The 15,136-nt window shown below is 43.6% G+C and overlaps 1 protein-coding gene across 2 annotated transcripts in view; it reads left to right on the plus strand.

Moving 5' to 3' along the window:
- Positions 1-1,069: 1,069 nt before the first annotated feature.
- WDTC1 (WD and tetratricopeptide repeats 1) overlaps positions 1,070-15,136 on the plus strand; it is a 29,909-nt gene continuing 15,842 nt past the window's right edge. The window contains exons 1-8 of one of the 2 annotated variants that reach the window (XM_066572800.1): positions 1,070-1,162; positions 2,731-2,850; positions 5,779-5,862; positions 6,635-6,681; positions 11,289-11,400; positions 12,427-12,614; positions 12,705-12,887; positions 12,967-13,058. In XM_066572800.1, coding sequence (XP_066428897.1) covers positions 2,803-2,850; positions 5,779-5,862; positions 6,635-6,681; positions 11,289-11,400; positions 12,427-12,614; positions 12,705-12,887; positions 12,967-13,058 — 754 coding nt within the window. In that variant the 5' untranslated portion in view covers positions 1,070-1,162; positions 2,731-2,802. Of the gene's footprint in view, positions 1,163-2,730; positions 2,851-5,778; positions 5,863-6,634; positions 6,682-11,288; positions 11,401-12,426; positions 12,615-12,704; positions 12,888-12,966; positions 13,059-15,136 lie in introns of those variants that run through there. The other variant, XM_066572808.1, reaches the window with a different exon arrangement.

Below are 15,136 nucleotides of genomic sequence, written 5' to 3' on the forward strand. Positions count from 1 at the left end.
TAACCGCATTGGAGGATCGGCAAGTGCTTACCATTGTTTTCAATGGGAAACCTCGCATTGAACTCATTGCATAGGCGTGCGATGTGTTTTACTGTCCCACTGAAAACAATGGACGATGCGTTCCAAGAAACGCGAAAAGATAGGAAATGCTGTTTTTTTTATTCATGTAGTTTAGCTAGGGTTTATTTTCAGGGGAGGGCTTATATTTCAAACCTCCTCGAAAATCGGAGTTATTTTTGGGGAAACACGGTAGCAGAATCCTGCCGTCGATTCCACAGTTGGCAATGCAGATTGCAGGGACAGCATATTCTACAACGCTGTTGTGGAATATTGCGCCCCTATGTGAAAGGTTGCCACAGCTGTCAGGGTTGCCAACCTGCATTATTCTTTTTTTCTGGACAACTTACCCAAAAATCACGGTCAGCCATAATTCTTTACAGACAAATTGGAAAATCGTCACAAACAATAAAGAAGAGACACAGAATTATAGGCCAGGAGCTGAAAGGAACTCATTACCAGCACTTACAGTGGGCTGTAAAATGATGACAATTACAGCCATAATATCCTGTTCACGTGCCGAGAGACTCTAAAAAATCACAATAGCAGCTATTTTTTCACAAACACTGGAAAAGGTGCCCTATTATACCAGACAGCGCGGGTATTTCTGGGCGGTTGGCAACCCTGATGACTGTGTACATGGGCTACACAACTGTTCCTGCTACGCAAGGACAAGCTGTGAACACACACTACGAAGTCAAAGCACAAACTGTGCTCAGCTGAACACTCCCTGACCACCTCCCTGTGGTGCTACGTAAAAGCCAATCCGTTTAGAGTGTAAACTACAACTTCCAGAAGGCTTTGCGCTGGGCGTAACTGCGCAAGTGCTGATTTTACAAGCCAACCTAACCTAACAGCTGATCTGGTCAAGCTTTCCTATTGGTTCCACGAACTGTCATTCTAAAAACGGCTCCTATTATTGGTTTACATGGCCTTTCCTTTTCCTCCTCACGTTGCCAAGGAGCCGTAGTACTAAGTTAGTAAGCCGAAGCGTATTCTTGAATGCCATTGTGCGCACTTTACGTAGCGTAGAAGTCGGATCTGATAATTCCATTACGGTAATTACGTAGTTGGAGGGTGCCTGTTCTGAGAGACACCCGGAGAGGTAAACACGGGTAACTGGGCTGTCAGGGGCCTCCTCGCTAGTGAATCCAGATACATTGCTAAGGAACTGTGCACACAAATGGAAGGCGCCGCAGTTTATTTTCTGAGTAGCCATTTCCCCAGAGTGTGTAGTGCACAGAGGCAGGGAGCTTTGTACGTGAGCTGTGCATGGAGTCAGTGCTGTAAATACCTGCAGCGCTGCATAGCTGACGCATGTGAGGATAGACTTCTTGCGAGGAGTACGGGCCTCCGTTAGGAGGAAGCTGGCACATGATGGGCCACACAGCAGGGCACTGCCGGCATTCCTGGGGGCTAATGTGAAGCTTTCTTAGAAGTTGCCCCAAATGTTAGGATGCTGCCTTTTTAGCAATTTCCTAATGTTGCCTTAGTGGGAGTGTCCCCCATGACCCCATGGTTCTCCATTCTCCTTGCCTGGAGACCCCCTAGCTGCACTATGGTGGGCCGGTATTGTCATGACTGTGTTTATGGCATGGAGGCTGGCACCAGGATGTTGTGGTTACAGCAGTTATGTGTTTACAAGCTGTATATTATGTCCTTTCTACTAGGTTGATAAACTGTGATTATGTTCGGCTACCGTAGTAGAGTCGCCCTCTGAAAGCCCCCAATACCTACAATCAAGGAGTTTTGAACCTCTTAACTTCCCACAAAGTTCTGCTGCAGTGGTTAAAGGTGTCATCCCACTAAAATGTGATACACAGGAGTGTATGACAGCTGGGGGTCTAAGTGCAGGGACCCCCAGGAATCATGAGGAAGGGAACAGTGCCTGCAGTACCAACCCCAGCCACTGTATAGCACACAGAGCTGTCTGCTTCCGGCTCTGCACACTGTGACTTGGCAAACAACTGGAGTCCTAGGAAGCAGACCTAAGCCGAAACGGATGACTTTCCCTGAGGATAGGTCATCAATAATTCAAAGCTGGAGAACTCCTTTAATAAACTTGACATATTTTGGACTGCCTGAAAGTCAGAAAATGAAATCAAGTGATAATTTGAGTCAGAATTTGCAATTTCTGGTTTTCAGCTCAATAAATTGAATACATTTTTCTTGAGGTGCGTTGACATACAGAGTTGTATCTGTGCGGCATCTCTGCTGAAATTCCACAACAATGTAAAGTACAATGTAAGTGAATGCGGTTTTAACAGACTCAGCGGAAGAAACCAGCAGCAGAATCTAGTCGTGATCTGGTCTTTCACATTCACAGTACGGTCTGGGTGTTGCAAAGAAGCTTTAGATTTTCACAGAGTATTTCATTCATTGCCATGCATGAAATCTGCAGTGAGTATTCACCGCTAAGTCAGATGTGGGATATGTCCACTATGTGTGCTCATAGCCCTAAACATGGACACCATGCCCACTTTTATGTGACATTTTCAGCTTTTGCTAATTGCTGTTGTGCAATTTTGGACCACATAATGATTTTCAGCAATTTTTGGCACAAAATTTGCTCCAAAAACCTGTTGCAAAGCACTTTAATAATTGTTGGTTGACCCGTGTTTGGATGTCAATGCATGGAATCCTTTTTAATTGAAATCTTTAATTATCTTGCAGGCTCATGAAATGATAATGGGAGTGCTACCATCTCAGTCTTTGACGTCGTGAGCTCTGTATTTGAACTCCGTGATGGATACAGCCAACATTTCTCAGGATCTCATCCACAGGCAGATCGGGGTACGTGGTGTAATGTCCAAAAAATGGAAAAGATTTATTTCAGTGGGTTCCCCGAACTAACACCCTCACCCCATAAGCTGTGTTCACATATTGCAGTAGTGTGCCAGGAGGTAAAACAGCGTGTGCTTTGCTGAAGGTTTGTCATAGGGTTATTCGTTGTAATATTACTGTTGCTGTTGGTTACAGAACAGGGTGGTACTCTCGCTAGGAATCTCAAACATTACTCAATAACGTCTACATTTTAGTATGGTTAGCTATGAAAACTGACATGGGTGAAGATTATGAAGCACATTTATGAAAACTGTTTAAAAGAAAAACACTTTGTTGCCCATAGCAACCAATCTCAGAGGAGCTTAAATTTTTTAAGAGCACTATGAGGAATGAAAGCTGAGCTGTGACCGGTTGCTATAGGGAACAAATACCGTTTTTATTATAGACTCCCTCTATGTCTGTCGAACCATCACACCTCTCAATGAATTGGAATGTACCCATGAAATGAATGAATTAAGGCCTCGTCTCCACGGGCGGATCGGATTCCGCATGTGGTAGCCCACCCTGCCCATGGCCGAGGACACTGCGGGACTTCTACTTACCGGTCTGGGTCTTCTCTTTTCTTCACAGCTTATGTGTGCGGAAGCACTGGCCGCCAGTGGAGTTATTTTTAACTCCTGCTTTCCCATGGAATCCGCCGCCCATCTGCAATTGAATTGTGGACGGGCCGCGGATTGGACAGCTTTCATTGACTGGATCCACAGTGAAATTGAGCATGCTGCAATCTATTTTTTTTGTACCAAAAGGTCTGCAAATCACGCTTTATTTCACTTGCGGACACCCATGTATCCCTATGGGCGGCTTGATTGGATTGCGTAAATTAGATCCACTTGTGGACTTTTGGCCTAACAGATGACAAATAAATGGAAGGTTAATTTTAATACGATGCTGCAACATACCACACATCTAATACAAGCATGAGGGAAATTAAAAGTTATTTCAATGACCAATTAATTTAGAAAATTCTGGGACAGGCAGGATCCTCAGATCTGACGCCTCCTGATTTCTTCTTGCGGGATCCACTGAAGGGTTCTGTATACAGCAATAAGTCACAAACAATTGATACCCTCAGAAGCACAGTATGGTGGGAGGTAGCGGCCATTACTGATGTCACATTAGCAGAGGTCTTCACCAATATAGAGCCTCATGTAGCGCAGAATGTTAAGGCACCAGAAATGCAGTCCTAAGCTCTCTCGCTCACAACCTGAAGGTTGGAGGGTTCAATCCTCATGTGGTTCAGGTAGCCAGCTCAAGGTTGGGAGGTAGCGGCCATTACTGATGTCACATTCCATCCTTCCGAAGTCGGTAAAATGAGTACCCAGCTAAATAAATTACCTGAAAGTGCTGCGGAATAAGTTGGCGCTATACAAATAACAAGATTTATTTTTATATACAGACACATACAAAAGTGCTTGGGTGCTGGGTGACCATTTTCAACATATAGTAAGCTCTAGACAGACCTTGTTTTGCAACATACAGTATGCATGTCAGTTTTGATAGACAGAGACAGACAAAAATGTAAAACATTTTGAAGGTTTTAGCAAGTCAGCCTGTATTTCTATTTAACATGCAAAAGCCATTTAAGCTCTTAGGGCTCCTTCACACAGGCAGAAGTGTTTTTTCACATGCCTTAATGCAACATATTTGCGCTTTGAACAAGTTTTTTTTTTTTTTTTTTCTGTGGGCATACCTGCGCATCTCACTGTACTTTTTGTGCCCGCAGATGACCATGCCCGCTTAAATGGCTATTTAGCCTAATTGACATCAATAGGTTCTATTCTCTGCGCATTGTGGTCGCAAGTACGCCCATGTGAAGCCAGCCCTAGGATGAACACTTTCCTCTGTTATTTATGTCAGTACATGTCTTAAATAGAGATGAGCGAGAATACTCGCTAAGGCGAACTACTCGAGCGAGTAGTGCCTTATGCGAGTACCTGCCCGCTCATCTCTAAAGATGTGGGGGGCGGGGAGGAACGGGAGGGGAGGGGGGAGGAGATCTCTTTCTCGCTCCCCTCTGCTCACTCCCGCAACTCACCACTCTTCCCCGCCGGCACTCGAATCTTTAGAGACGAGCGGGCAGGTACTCGAATATGGCACTACTCGCTCGAATAGTTTGCCTTAGCGAGTATGCTCGCTCATCTCTAGTCTTAAATCATAATAAAATCTGTTGGCCTCCAGAGAGTCTCTGCCACCAAGTATATATTAAAGGGGTTGTCCCGCGGCGAAATGCAATTTTTTTTTTCAACCTACCCCCGCATTCTGCCCCGTTAAAATCAATACCGTTTGTAATAAAAAAAAACAAAAAAAAAACTTGCTTACCTCCTTCCCAGTTCGCACAGCATCTTCTTTTCTTCTTTTAAAGATGGCCGCCGGTCCTTTCCCAATGATGCACCGCGGTTTTCTACCATGGTGCACCGCGGGTCTTCTCCCATGGTGCACCATGGGCTCTGTGCGTTCCATTGCCGATTCCAGCCTCCTGATTGGCTGGAATCGGCATGTGACAGGGCGGAGCTACGCGATGACGCGTAGAAGGGGGCGGAGCCAGAACGCCGCTCGTGCCCGGACCGACCAGAAGGGAGAAGACCCTTCTGCGCAAGCGCGTCTAATCGGGCGCTTAGACGCTGAAATTAGACGGAGCCATGGAGACGGGGACGCCAGCAACGGAGTGGGTAAGTGAATAACTTCTGTATGGCTCATATTTAATGCACGATGTATATTACAAAGTGCATTAATATGGCCATACAGAAGTGTATAACCCCACTTTGCATTCGCGGGACAACCCCTTTAAATAAGGTGTCTAATATCTTTGTTTTCCTTATCATGTTGAGGGTCCTCAGAAGAAGGTGCGGCAGCCTAAAAAGTTTGATTTTCTTTTAGGAAAGACAAGCTAGGAGCTTTCAGAGACATCATCATGTAACGGATCCTTTAATTCGTCGCTTGGGACTAGAAGCAGAGCTTCAGGTATACGCATGAGGAATATGTGCTTTTGGATCCTTTTGAAAGCAATAAAATAATGTATAAGTTTGAGTAAAAATACAGGTGCTCCCCGACTTGCGAACAGGTTCCGTTCCGGGAGCCCGTTCGCAAGTCCGTTTTGTTCGCAAGTCGAACAAATGGTTGTATGGAGGGGATCGCGGGTGGATCCCGCTCCATACAACGTCGGGTGCCGGCTGTTCTTACAGCGGGCACCCGGCGGCAGCAGTTCCGACGAGCCTCGCCGCTTGTCGGAACTGTTAACACTTTAAATACCGCTCTGACAGCGGTATTTAAAGTGTTAACAGTTCTGACGAGCGGCGCGGCTCGTCAGAACTGCTGCCTCCGGGTGCCCACTGTAAGAAACAGCCTGCACCCGACATTCAGGGGGCCCGTACAGCGTCCCACGATGAGATCACGGGACGCTGTGTGGTTGCTAGGCAGCCGGGGACCTCCTGAAAGGCCCCAGGGCTGCCTATGCTGAGTGCCCATCAAGCGCACGGCTTGCTAGGCGCTCTGCATAGACAGCCCTAGGGCCTTTCAGAAGGCCCCCGGCTGCCTAGCAACCGCGATGTGACCGGACAGGCTTCTATCAGGCTTGATAGAAGCCTCTCCGCTCCCTGCACAGCATGATGTAATGCCATAGCATTACATCATACTGTGCAGAACAGATAGTTCGTATCTAGCGAAATTCGTAAGTCGAATGTTCGCAAGTCGGGGACTATCTGTAATTTTAAATCCTCTCATTCTTTTTTCGTAGGGGCACTCTGGTTGTGTCAATTGTCTTGAATGGAATGAGAAGGGAGAGTAAGTATGAATTTCTTGTTTGTATGTTTTCTGTATTGTTAGACGTATTTGATAACTATCAATTTACTGGAATTCTTAATTTTTTTTTGGTAGATTCTATACTTAAACAACCATATTTTCAAAACTTTTGATGTGTGTTATGGCCCTTCTGCACTACACGATTATCATTCACATTCTTGCTGGATCGCGGAAATCTGAATGATTTTTCAGTGTAAATGCCTGCATGATGTGAATGAAGAGTAAATCATTCGTCGTTTGCATTATGCAGGCATAAACCCCAAGCAATGATTGGCCTGTGTAAACAAGCCAAAGTTCAGCATTGAATGACACCTAGTTTACTGTGACTGGAGGATGGTTGGGGCAATCTGCAGTCCACTCCACCTACATTCACTGAGCTATGAGCTGTAAAAGCACAGCAGTGATTATTGCTGGGACAGTTGTCAGGCCTTCTCTCGTCCTGTGTAAAAGGACTCTTAGAGTAACTTTATGGCAGTGATGGCAGTTTTGCTCTCTGAAGTCCTAATACCTCAAATGATTGCAGGAATACTGGAGATAAAGCTGGGCACTGTGCCCTGACATCTATCAGCTCTCCTCATAAAGCTGTGTACAGGCTGCATGTTTTTTATGCATTTTCTGCAATTCATACCTGCTCTCCAGAGAAAAGTTAAAATAAACGACTCTTTAAAGGGGTACTCCTACCTTGGGTATTTATAGTATAACTGTAGGACTACATGATATGGCATAAATGTCAGATAGATGTGGCTCCCACTTCTGGGACGTGCACCTTTGTGAAGAACGGTGGGACAGGTGAGCCGGTTGCCATATCCAGATGGAGGATAAACGGAGAAATGTCCCCTCTTTTGTGTTGCTCTATCTGTTAAAAAAATATAAAGGGTAATAAAAGTTTAAAAGTTTGCCATATTTATAATAAAAAAACAAACACATATTTGGTATCATTTGCTTCCATAAAAGTCTGATCTATCAAAGAAATGCATTACGTACAATGAACAGTGAACGTCACCAGAAAAAACAAAAACCACCAGAATTTCTTTTTTTTGGTTACCCTGTCTCCGAGAAAAAAAAAAGTGATAAATAAAGATCAAAACATCACGTGCACTCCAAAATGTTACTAGTAAAAATTACAGAACGTCCCATTAAAAAAAATTAGTCATCGCATAGCTATGAAAATAAAGTTATGGCTGTCAGAAGATGGCGGCAGAAAATATTTTTTTTTCCCAAAGATATTTCATATTTTTAAAAGTAGTACAGCTAAAAGAAACACTATAAATCTGTTACCGTACTAACCCATAGAAAAAAGCCATGGTTGCTACAATGTGTACACCATAGAAACAAGACCTCCCTCCAAACATGGTGGAATTGTGGGGGTTTTTTTTTTCTCTCCCATTTCAATCCACTTAGAATTTTTAAGAAGATTTTTAGTACATTATATGGTATATTAAATAACACTATTGAAAAATACAACTCGTACCACAAAAAACAAGCCCTCATACAGCTACATTGATGGTTAAATAAGAGTCATGAAAACGAAAATGGAAGAAAAAAAAGGGCTCTGTCCTTAAGGCCTCTTTCACACGGGCTACAAAATCTCACTACAAAATCATTGCTACAAAACACATGTATGTGAGGCTCATGGTTCCCAATTGGATTTCATGCTGCAGAACATCTCATATGAAATAACCCATTGGAAACCATGGGCTTCACATACATGCATTTTGTAGCCCCTGTGAAAGAAGCCTAAGGGGTTAGGGACATATATAGTATGGAATATCTCATTGCACAATAAAGAGATCTTCTTTAATGGACATTAAAGAAGTTTTGTCAGTACAAAAAAACAACAACTCTATACTCATATATTCCTCCCCTGTCAGTCTCCTTACCACATCTTCTCCTGGCTGAGCTTCTGCAGTGTCCCCGGGGTCACCTCACTGCATGTCAGCCGGCCTGTTATGAGGCTGCATTCCTTCCTTCTGGCCGGGTCAGTGAAGGTCACATCCCTGTGCTGTAGTGTTCACTCCCTAGGAAGGAATTCTGATCTATTTCAGAGACAGCTCACGTGAGCAGCCTCTGAAGTAGATCATCACTCCCCCTGCTGGCCTCTGAGCTGTGACGTAACGTACATTGCAGAAGACTGCCGGCAATGTATGTAGCCTCACAGAAGGAGAAGAATCGGGCACCTGGAGGTAAAGAGACTCCCCTGGACTGCAGGAGACAGGAGAAAATAGGGGAGCTGAAGATCTGGTAAGTAGACTGATCAAGGAGGAATAGGTTGATGACAGAACCCCTTTAAAGAAAAAAATAACTGCGATTACAAATTTTATTGTGTTTGTGCAAATATTTGTTTACTAATGTACCTTGTATTTTTCCCAGTGGAGATGGCTATGTCTATCTTGGTTCTAGCAACCCCACAGATACACATAGATAATGCTCAGTTATCATGGATTCACATAAAATAGGATATGAACAGTGAAACAGTATTGTCGGCTGAGGTACCTTTACATGGGCTAAAAATCGCCTGAATAATTACTCAAATGAGCAATTTATGGGCGACTGTACACACGGCCTACTACATGGCACTGAGCGAGAAGTTTCTCAGTAGTTACTAGTCGTACCGTTTCAGCTCACTGAAACGGAACTAATGAGCAACGACTCACTCCGTGAAGCAGGAGTCGCTCAATCTCTGAGCAACTGCATGTTTGCAGTGAATGGAGGTGGACGGCCAGAAGAGATCTCCAGCCTGCTCAGCCTCCATTATCTGAACAACTATCACTGTTGTGCTTATACGCCCAAAAGTCGTACCATGTAAAATTACCGTTAACCACTGGTTGTAAAGCTGGATTGTTGGAACGAAACAGAAAATAAATTTGTTTAAAAAAAGGAGTAAATGGTACTCTAAAAAGTATGACAACTGGAAAAAAGCTTTTAACCCCTTCCCGCTGCAGGGCGTAAGTTTACGTCCTGGCAGCCTGGTACTTCCCGCAACAGGACGTAAACTTACGTCCTGGAGATAGCGCGCGATCATATGTGATCCCGCGCTATCCCGCAGCGGGAGCCGGCTGTCAGTTACAGCCGGCGTCCCGCTGCAACAGCGGGGGGACATCGGAGATGCGCCCCCCGCTGTTAACCCCTTCGCTGCTGCGATCTAAGTAGATCGCGGCAGGGAAAGAGTTCACAGAGGGAGCGCGGCTCCCTCTGTGTCTCCGGCCGGAACTCGCGATATCATCGTGAGAGCCCGGCCTGTCACCATGGCAACAGGACGCCAGACACCGGCATCCTGTATTGCCTATGCCTATGATCGCTGTATAAGCGATAAGGCATGGCAGAGCAGTAGCTCTGCCATGCCTTATGACAGCGATCATAGGCACAGTGCTGCAAGTCCCTCAGAGGGACACAAATTATGTAAAAAAAAGAAAAGAAAAATGTAAAAAAACCCCCTTTTTTATGCTTTTTTTCAGATTAGCATAAAAAAGGTAAAAAAAAAATTAAACCCCACATATTTGGTATTGTCGCGTCCGTAACGACGCGTACAATAAGTTGCACATGCTTTTGACTGTGCACGCAAAAAAAACGTTAAAACAAACGCTAAAAAACTGAGGCAAAATGCTAATTTTTAGCATTTTGCCTCACTAAAAACGCAATAAAAGTGATCAAAAAAGCCGTATGTACCCCAAAATGGTATCAGTAAAAACTACAGCTCGTCTCGCAAAAAATAAGCCCTCATAGAGCTCCATACATCGAAAAATAAAAAAGTTATAGGACTTTGAATGCAGCAATTTAGAATAGAAAAAAGATTTCCTAAAAAAGGGTTTTTATTGCAGAAAAGTGGGGAAACCTAAAAAAAATGTAAGAATTTTGGTATCGTTGTAACCGTACCGACCCGCAGAAAAAATGGAATGTCTCATTTTTGCTGCATGATTAACACTGTAAAAAAAAAAAAAAAAAAAAAAAAAATCTATGTCAGAATTGATGCGTTTTCTCTCCCTGCTATCATAAAAAAAAAATAAAAGTTTTACAATATAGTCTATGTACCCAAAAGTGGCACCGATAAAAACTACAGTTCGCCACGCAAAAAACAAGCCCTCACACGGCCGCGTTGACGGAAAAATAAAAAAGTTATGACTTTTGATAAATGGAGAAGAAAATCCGCCAAAAATTGTTGCGTCCTTAAGCCCAAAATAGGCCATGTCATGAAGGGGTTAATAAAGAAAGGTTTGAGGTTTACGTGATGCTGTACTTTTTGCATGTTGTATTTACAGCATGTTATGAAAATGTGTAATTCACATTGTATGCTGAAGCAATCTGCAGTCTGTTAGGTAATGCTGTATACCTCTGCTATGTTGACTCTGTATTCAGCACTTGCTTGTAGACTGGCTGTATAGATGTACTTTTCTAAAAAAACTGCACTTTTTCTGTGTTGTCTGGCTACCTGATATCTCTGGTATGGGACCACTTAAAGATATAATAGTATTTGCAATGTTTCATGCCATTTACAGTATATGAGCACAAATACTGAACTGTAGAACAATTGTGATAGGCCTTTGTCTGCTATTTAATGGTTATACATATTTTTTTTCCCCTCCCATAACTAGCTTGCTGGCCTCTGGTTCAGATGATCAGTACATGATGCTGTGGGATCCTTTTCGTCACAAGAAATTGTTATCTATGCACACAGGTCACACTGCCAACATCTTTTCTGTTAAGGTGAGCAACGTGTGATGAACTCTGTGTGTGTATATAGATAGTCACTCAATACATATTATGAATCAGACTTCTAACAACCACTTGACTGTGAGTATGTATGTTTGTGTGTGGGTGCTTCTCATGCTCCGCCCCTGGTGATGTCATCGCAGGTCCTACAACATATATATATATAAAACACAGAGCCTGATGACAGAAGAACAATTAAGGTAGGGCTCTTGGAAGGGGAGGTCAAGAATAATAAATGAGAATACAACTAGGGCGTTATTATCTTAGACACAACTCAGTGGTCCTGACAGAAGACACTGACCTACCCCCACCACAGAGATCCAGTGGGCTGAAGGACCTGTGGTGACATCACTGCTGTGGGAGGAGCCATTGTGAATTTTGGTAAAAGAGATCCTGTGGGCTGAAGGACCTGCTGCGACGTCACTGCTGTGGGTGGAGCCATTGTTCAGTTTGGCTAAGCCGACAGCAGCCACCAGGATCTGTGATGATGTCACCATCATGTGATCACCTGTGTGGGTGGAGTCATGGATCACAAGACCAGGGGCTGATCACTGTATCCAGGAGTCTGCTGAGCTGGTGATGTCTGGAAATCGGCATGGATGTACCACAGCGCTGTGTGTGTGTGTGATGTGTGTGAATCAGGATGCATGTAGTAGAGCTGTGTGTGTGATGTGTGGGGATCATAATGGATGTAGCACAGCACCATAAACACTGGTACTGTAATTTCCTAATAATTACTAGTAGTTCTACATAGGGCTGCAGGTTAACATTTTATTCCTTAAATATGGCATCTGATAATCCAGCACTTGACTTGCTTCCAGCACAGAGCTGCAATGATTTTGTGACTATTTTGTCATATGTCTAATACTTAAGAAAAAAAGTGTTCAAAAATGTGGAATTTCACAAGACCCAAAGCAGAGGAATGAGCAGAGAACTAATGTGGAAACTTCTTTGAGTAAGAAACAAAGAAGTATTACTATATATAACTCATCTATATTTGCTCTGTCTTCGCCCTATCAGTTCCTTCCACACACTGGAGATCGTATTTTGATTACTGGAGCGGCAGATGCCAAGGTTCATGTCCATGACATTAATTCAAAGGAAACACTCCATGTCTTTTCTGAACATACTAACCGAGTGAAACGCGTTGCCACTGCCCCTATGTGGCCAAATACTTTCTGGAGTGCAGCAGAGGATGGCTTGATCCGGTGAGAAAACTTTGCTGAGAAAGAAGCAATTTTTGTGTAACCATATTTAATCTCACTATGTTAATATATTTGTTTTTTCTTCTTCTCCAGGCAGTATGATTTGAGAGAGAGTAGCACCCATTCCGATGTTTTGATTGATTTAACAGAATACTGTGGTCAGCTGGTGGAGGCAAAATGTGTAAGCATTAGCCCCCAGGATAACAACTGCTTGGCAGTAGGAGCCAGTGGGCCTTTTGTCAGACTGTATGATATCCGAATGATCCACAGTCACAGGTGAGTATTGTTTTGTTGAGAATGGTAATACAAAGAGTGATTATTTTTACCATAATGTGTTACATATCCTTCATTACAGAAAGAATCTGCAGCAGACACAATCTGGGCTTCATACCTTTTGTTCAAGACAGAAACCCATTCCAGAGGGAGCTGCGCAGTATTATGTGGCAGGTGAGATTCAATTTCTCCGTGTTCTGTAACATTCCTGAGACCTACACTGATCTTACTGATCAGGGACTCCCATCCATCTCTTACAGCTTCACTAGGAAGAGACTAAAGACTGTAGGCTCCAATAGCCCAAACACTTCTCTTCTGATTGAATTCAAGCTTACAACAGTGTGGTGTTCTGAAGGACACCGTAACAATTCACATAAAGTAACAAAATATATTTAATGGTTGGAAATGTTCCCTCTTCCACATCATAGGTGATAAAAAGGTTTCATTAGGCCCCTGTCACTCAAGGTGACAGGTCAGCAGTCGCAGCCTTAGCAGCGACTGCCATTGGAGCTGCAAGCTGGGTGAGTATAAAGTCTGTAGGGATGCTTCCTAGCCATAGACCAGTAGAAGGGGTTGCTGTTGGCTTTTGGCTGGGTAGCATGCCTGTGACCAATATGAAGGTCATTTTTACTACTGGGGCCACCATGGGGGATCACTATTACTATTGCGGTCACTATTGTATGTGTATTTACAGACTGAACAATGCTTTTTTGCATGCGCATCAGCGTATTTTACTGCGTTTTGCTTTTTTTTTTGCGTGTGACCGAAGTGTACAGGAAAAATACACGTATGTGAACGAACCTATTGAAATAAATAGGTTCTATTCTTTGCGTGTTGTGTGCGGAAATACACCCATGTGAAGGGGGCCTTGGTGAGGGACCAGCTGCTGGAACCTGCACTGATTAGAAATACAGTATCTACCATTCTCTATAGCTGGGCTAGAGAAAACGAAAAGGAGATTATACACGAAGACTTTGTGTGCGTGGCCTCTGTTTTCTTTTCGCTCTCTTGCCGGCTCACTTATATGGAACAGCTGACACATGCTCGTATTCTTACGAATGGTGAGGTCGCATCAGTCGAACTCTTCACTAATCAAGCATTTTATTATATCAAGGATATAGGATAAATGTTTCTCATGAGAAAATGCAAATTATTGTATGGATAACATTTCTAGTTGAATATTACTAGAAATGATGGCCATAAATCTGTTCACTTTTGTAAAAGGTAATTTGTGAATTGTACATTTGTCCTTTTGTATCAATGTGTTTTTTGCTTAACCCACACTATGACTTATATATTTGCCACAGCCCATGAGTTTTTGCCACTTGGTGCTATATATAAGCCTTAGGGCTCATGTCTGTTTTGCGGATGTGTGAGGAAGCGCCATCTGGCACACCTGCACAGTTCATTTTTAAAAATGTTTCTAAACTCCTGCTTTCCCACGAAATCCGCTGCCCGTCAGCACCTAGAAGGAGTTGTTGTTGTGCTTCGAAACTCGTCATGTAGTTATATCTGAAGCAGATATACAGTTGTGGTGTGATTAGATGAACTGTCTTGCCACCCGAAGCCCTAAAAGTGGTTCCACCCTTGGCCTACAAAAAGGCTCTCAGAGGCTACTTGTGTGTAGTGGACCTATTTTCTCATCCGTTGCATAGGGGGGCACAGTTAAAGACCATGGGTATAGCTACTACCACTAGGAGGCGGATGCTTTTCTCTTTCTACCTAAGATGGTCTCGGCCTTCCACATCAATCAAGACATTGTTTTGCCCCTCCGCAGCTCGCCCTCGGGAATCGTCTCTCACAAATTGAACCTGATCTAAGCCTTAAGAATATGCCTTTATCAAACGTTGTTCTTCTGGCACTCTAACTCACTCTTGTCATTCCACATGGTCCAAGACTTGGCCTTGTGACTTCCAAACCATCCTATCACGTTGAATCAGGTCAGCAGTGGTGAAGGCTTAACATGTCAGTTTGCAAACAACCTTCTTTTCAGGTTAGGGCACACTCTACTCGGATACTCGGTGTCAAATAGGAGGTATGCAACGACGCTTCTGATCTCCAAGGGGTAGGCCACTACATGGGCCTCTCTACACACCTTCTCAAAGTGCTACCGGGTGCATGTTTGCATCTGATAGTGTCTCTTTTGGTCGAACACTTTTCCAAACATCAATATAGAACTGCCCACACACGTCCTTGTCTATGTTTGCCTAGTCCTGACTGCTTTGGAACATCCCATGGTCTTCAGCTGTAAT

Source organism: Eleutherodactylus coqui, chromosome 1, assembly GCF_035609145.1.
Source record: "Eleutherodactylus coqui strain aEleCoq1 chromosome 1, aEleCoq1.hap1, whole genome shotgun sequence".
Classification (NCBI taxonomy): domain Eukaryota; kingdom Metazoa; phylum Chordata; class Amphibia; order Anura; family Eleutherodactylidae; genus Eleutherodactylus; species Eleutherodactylus coqui.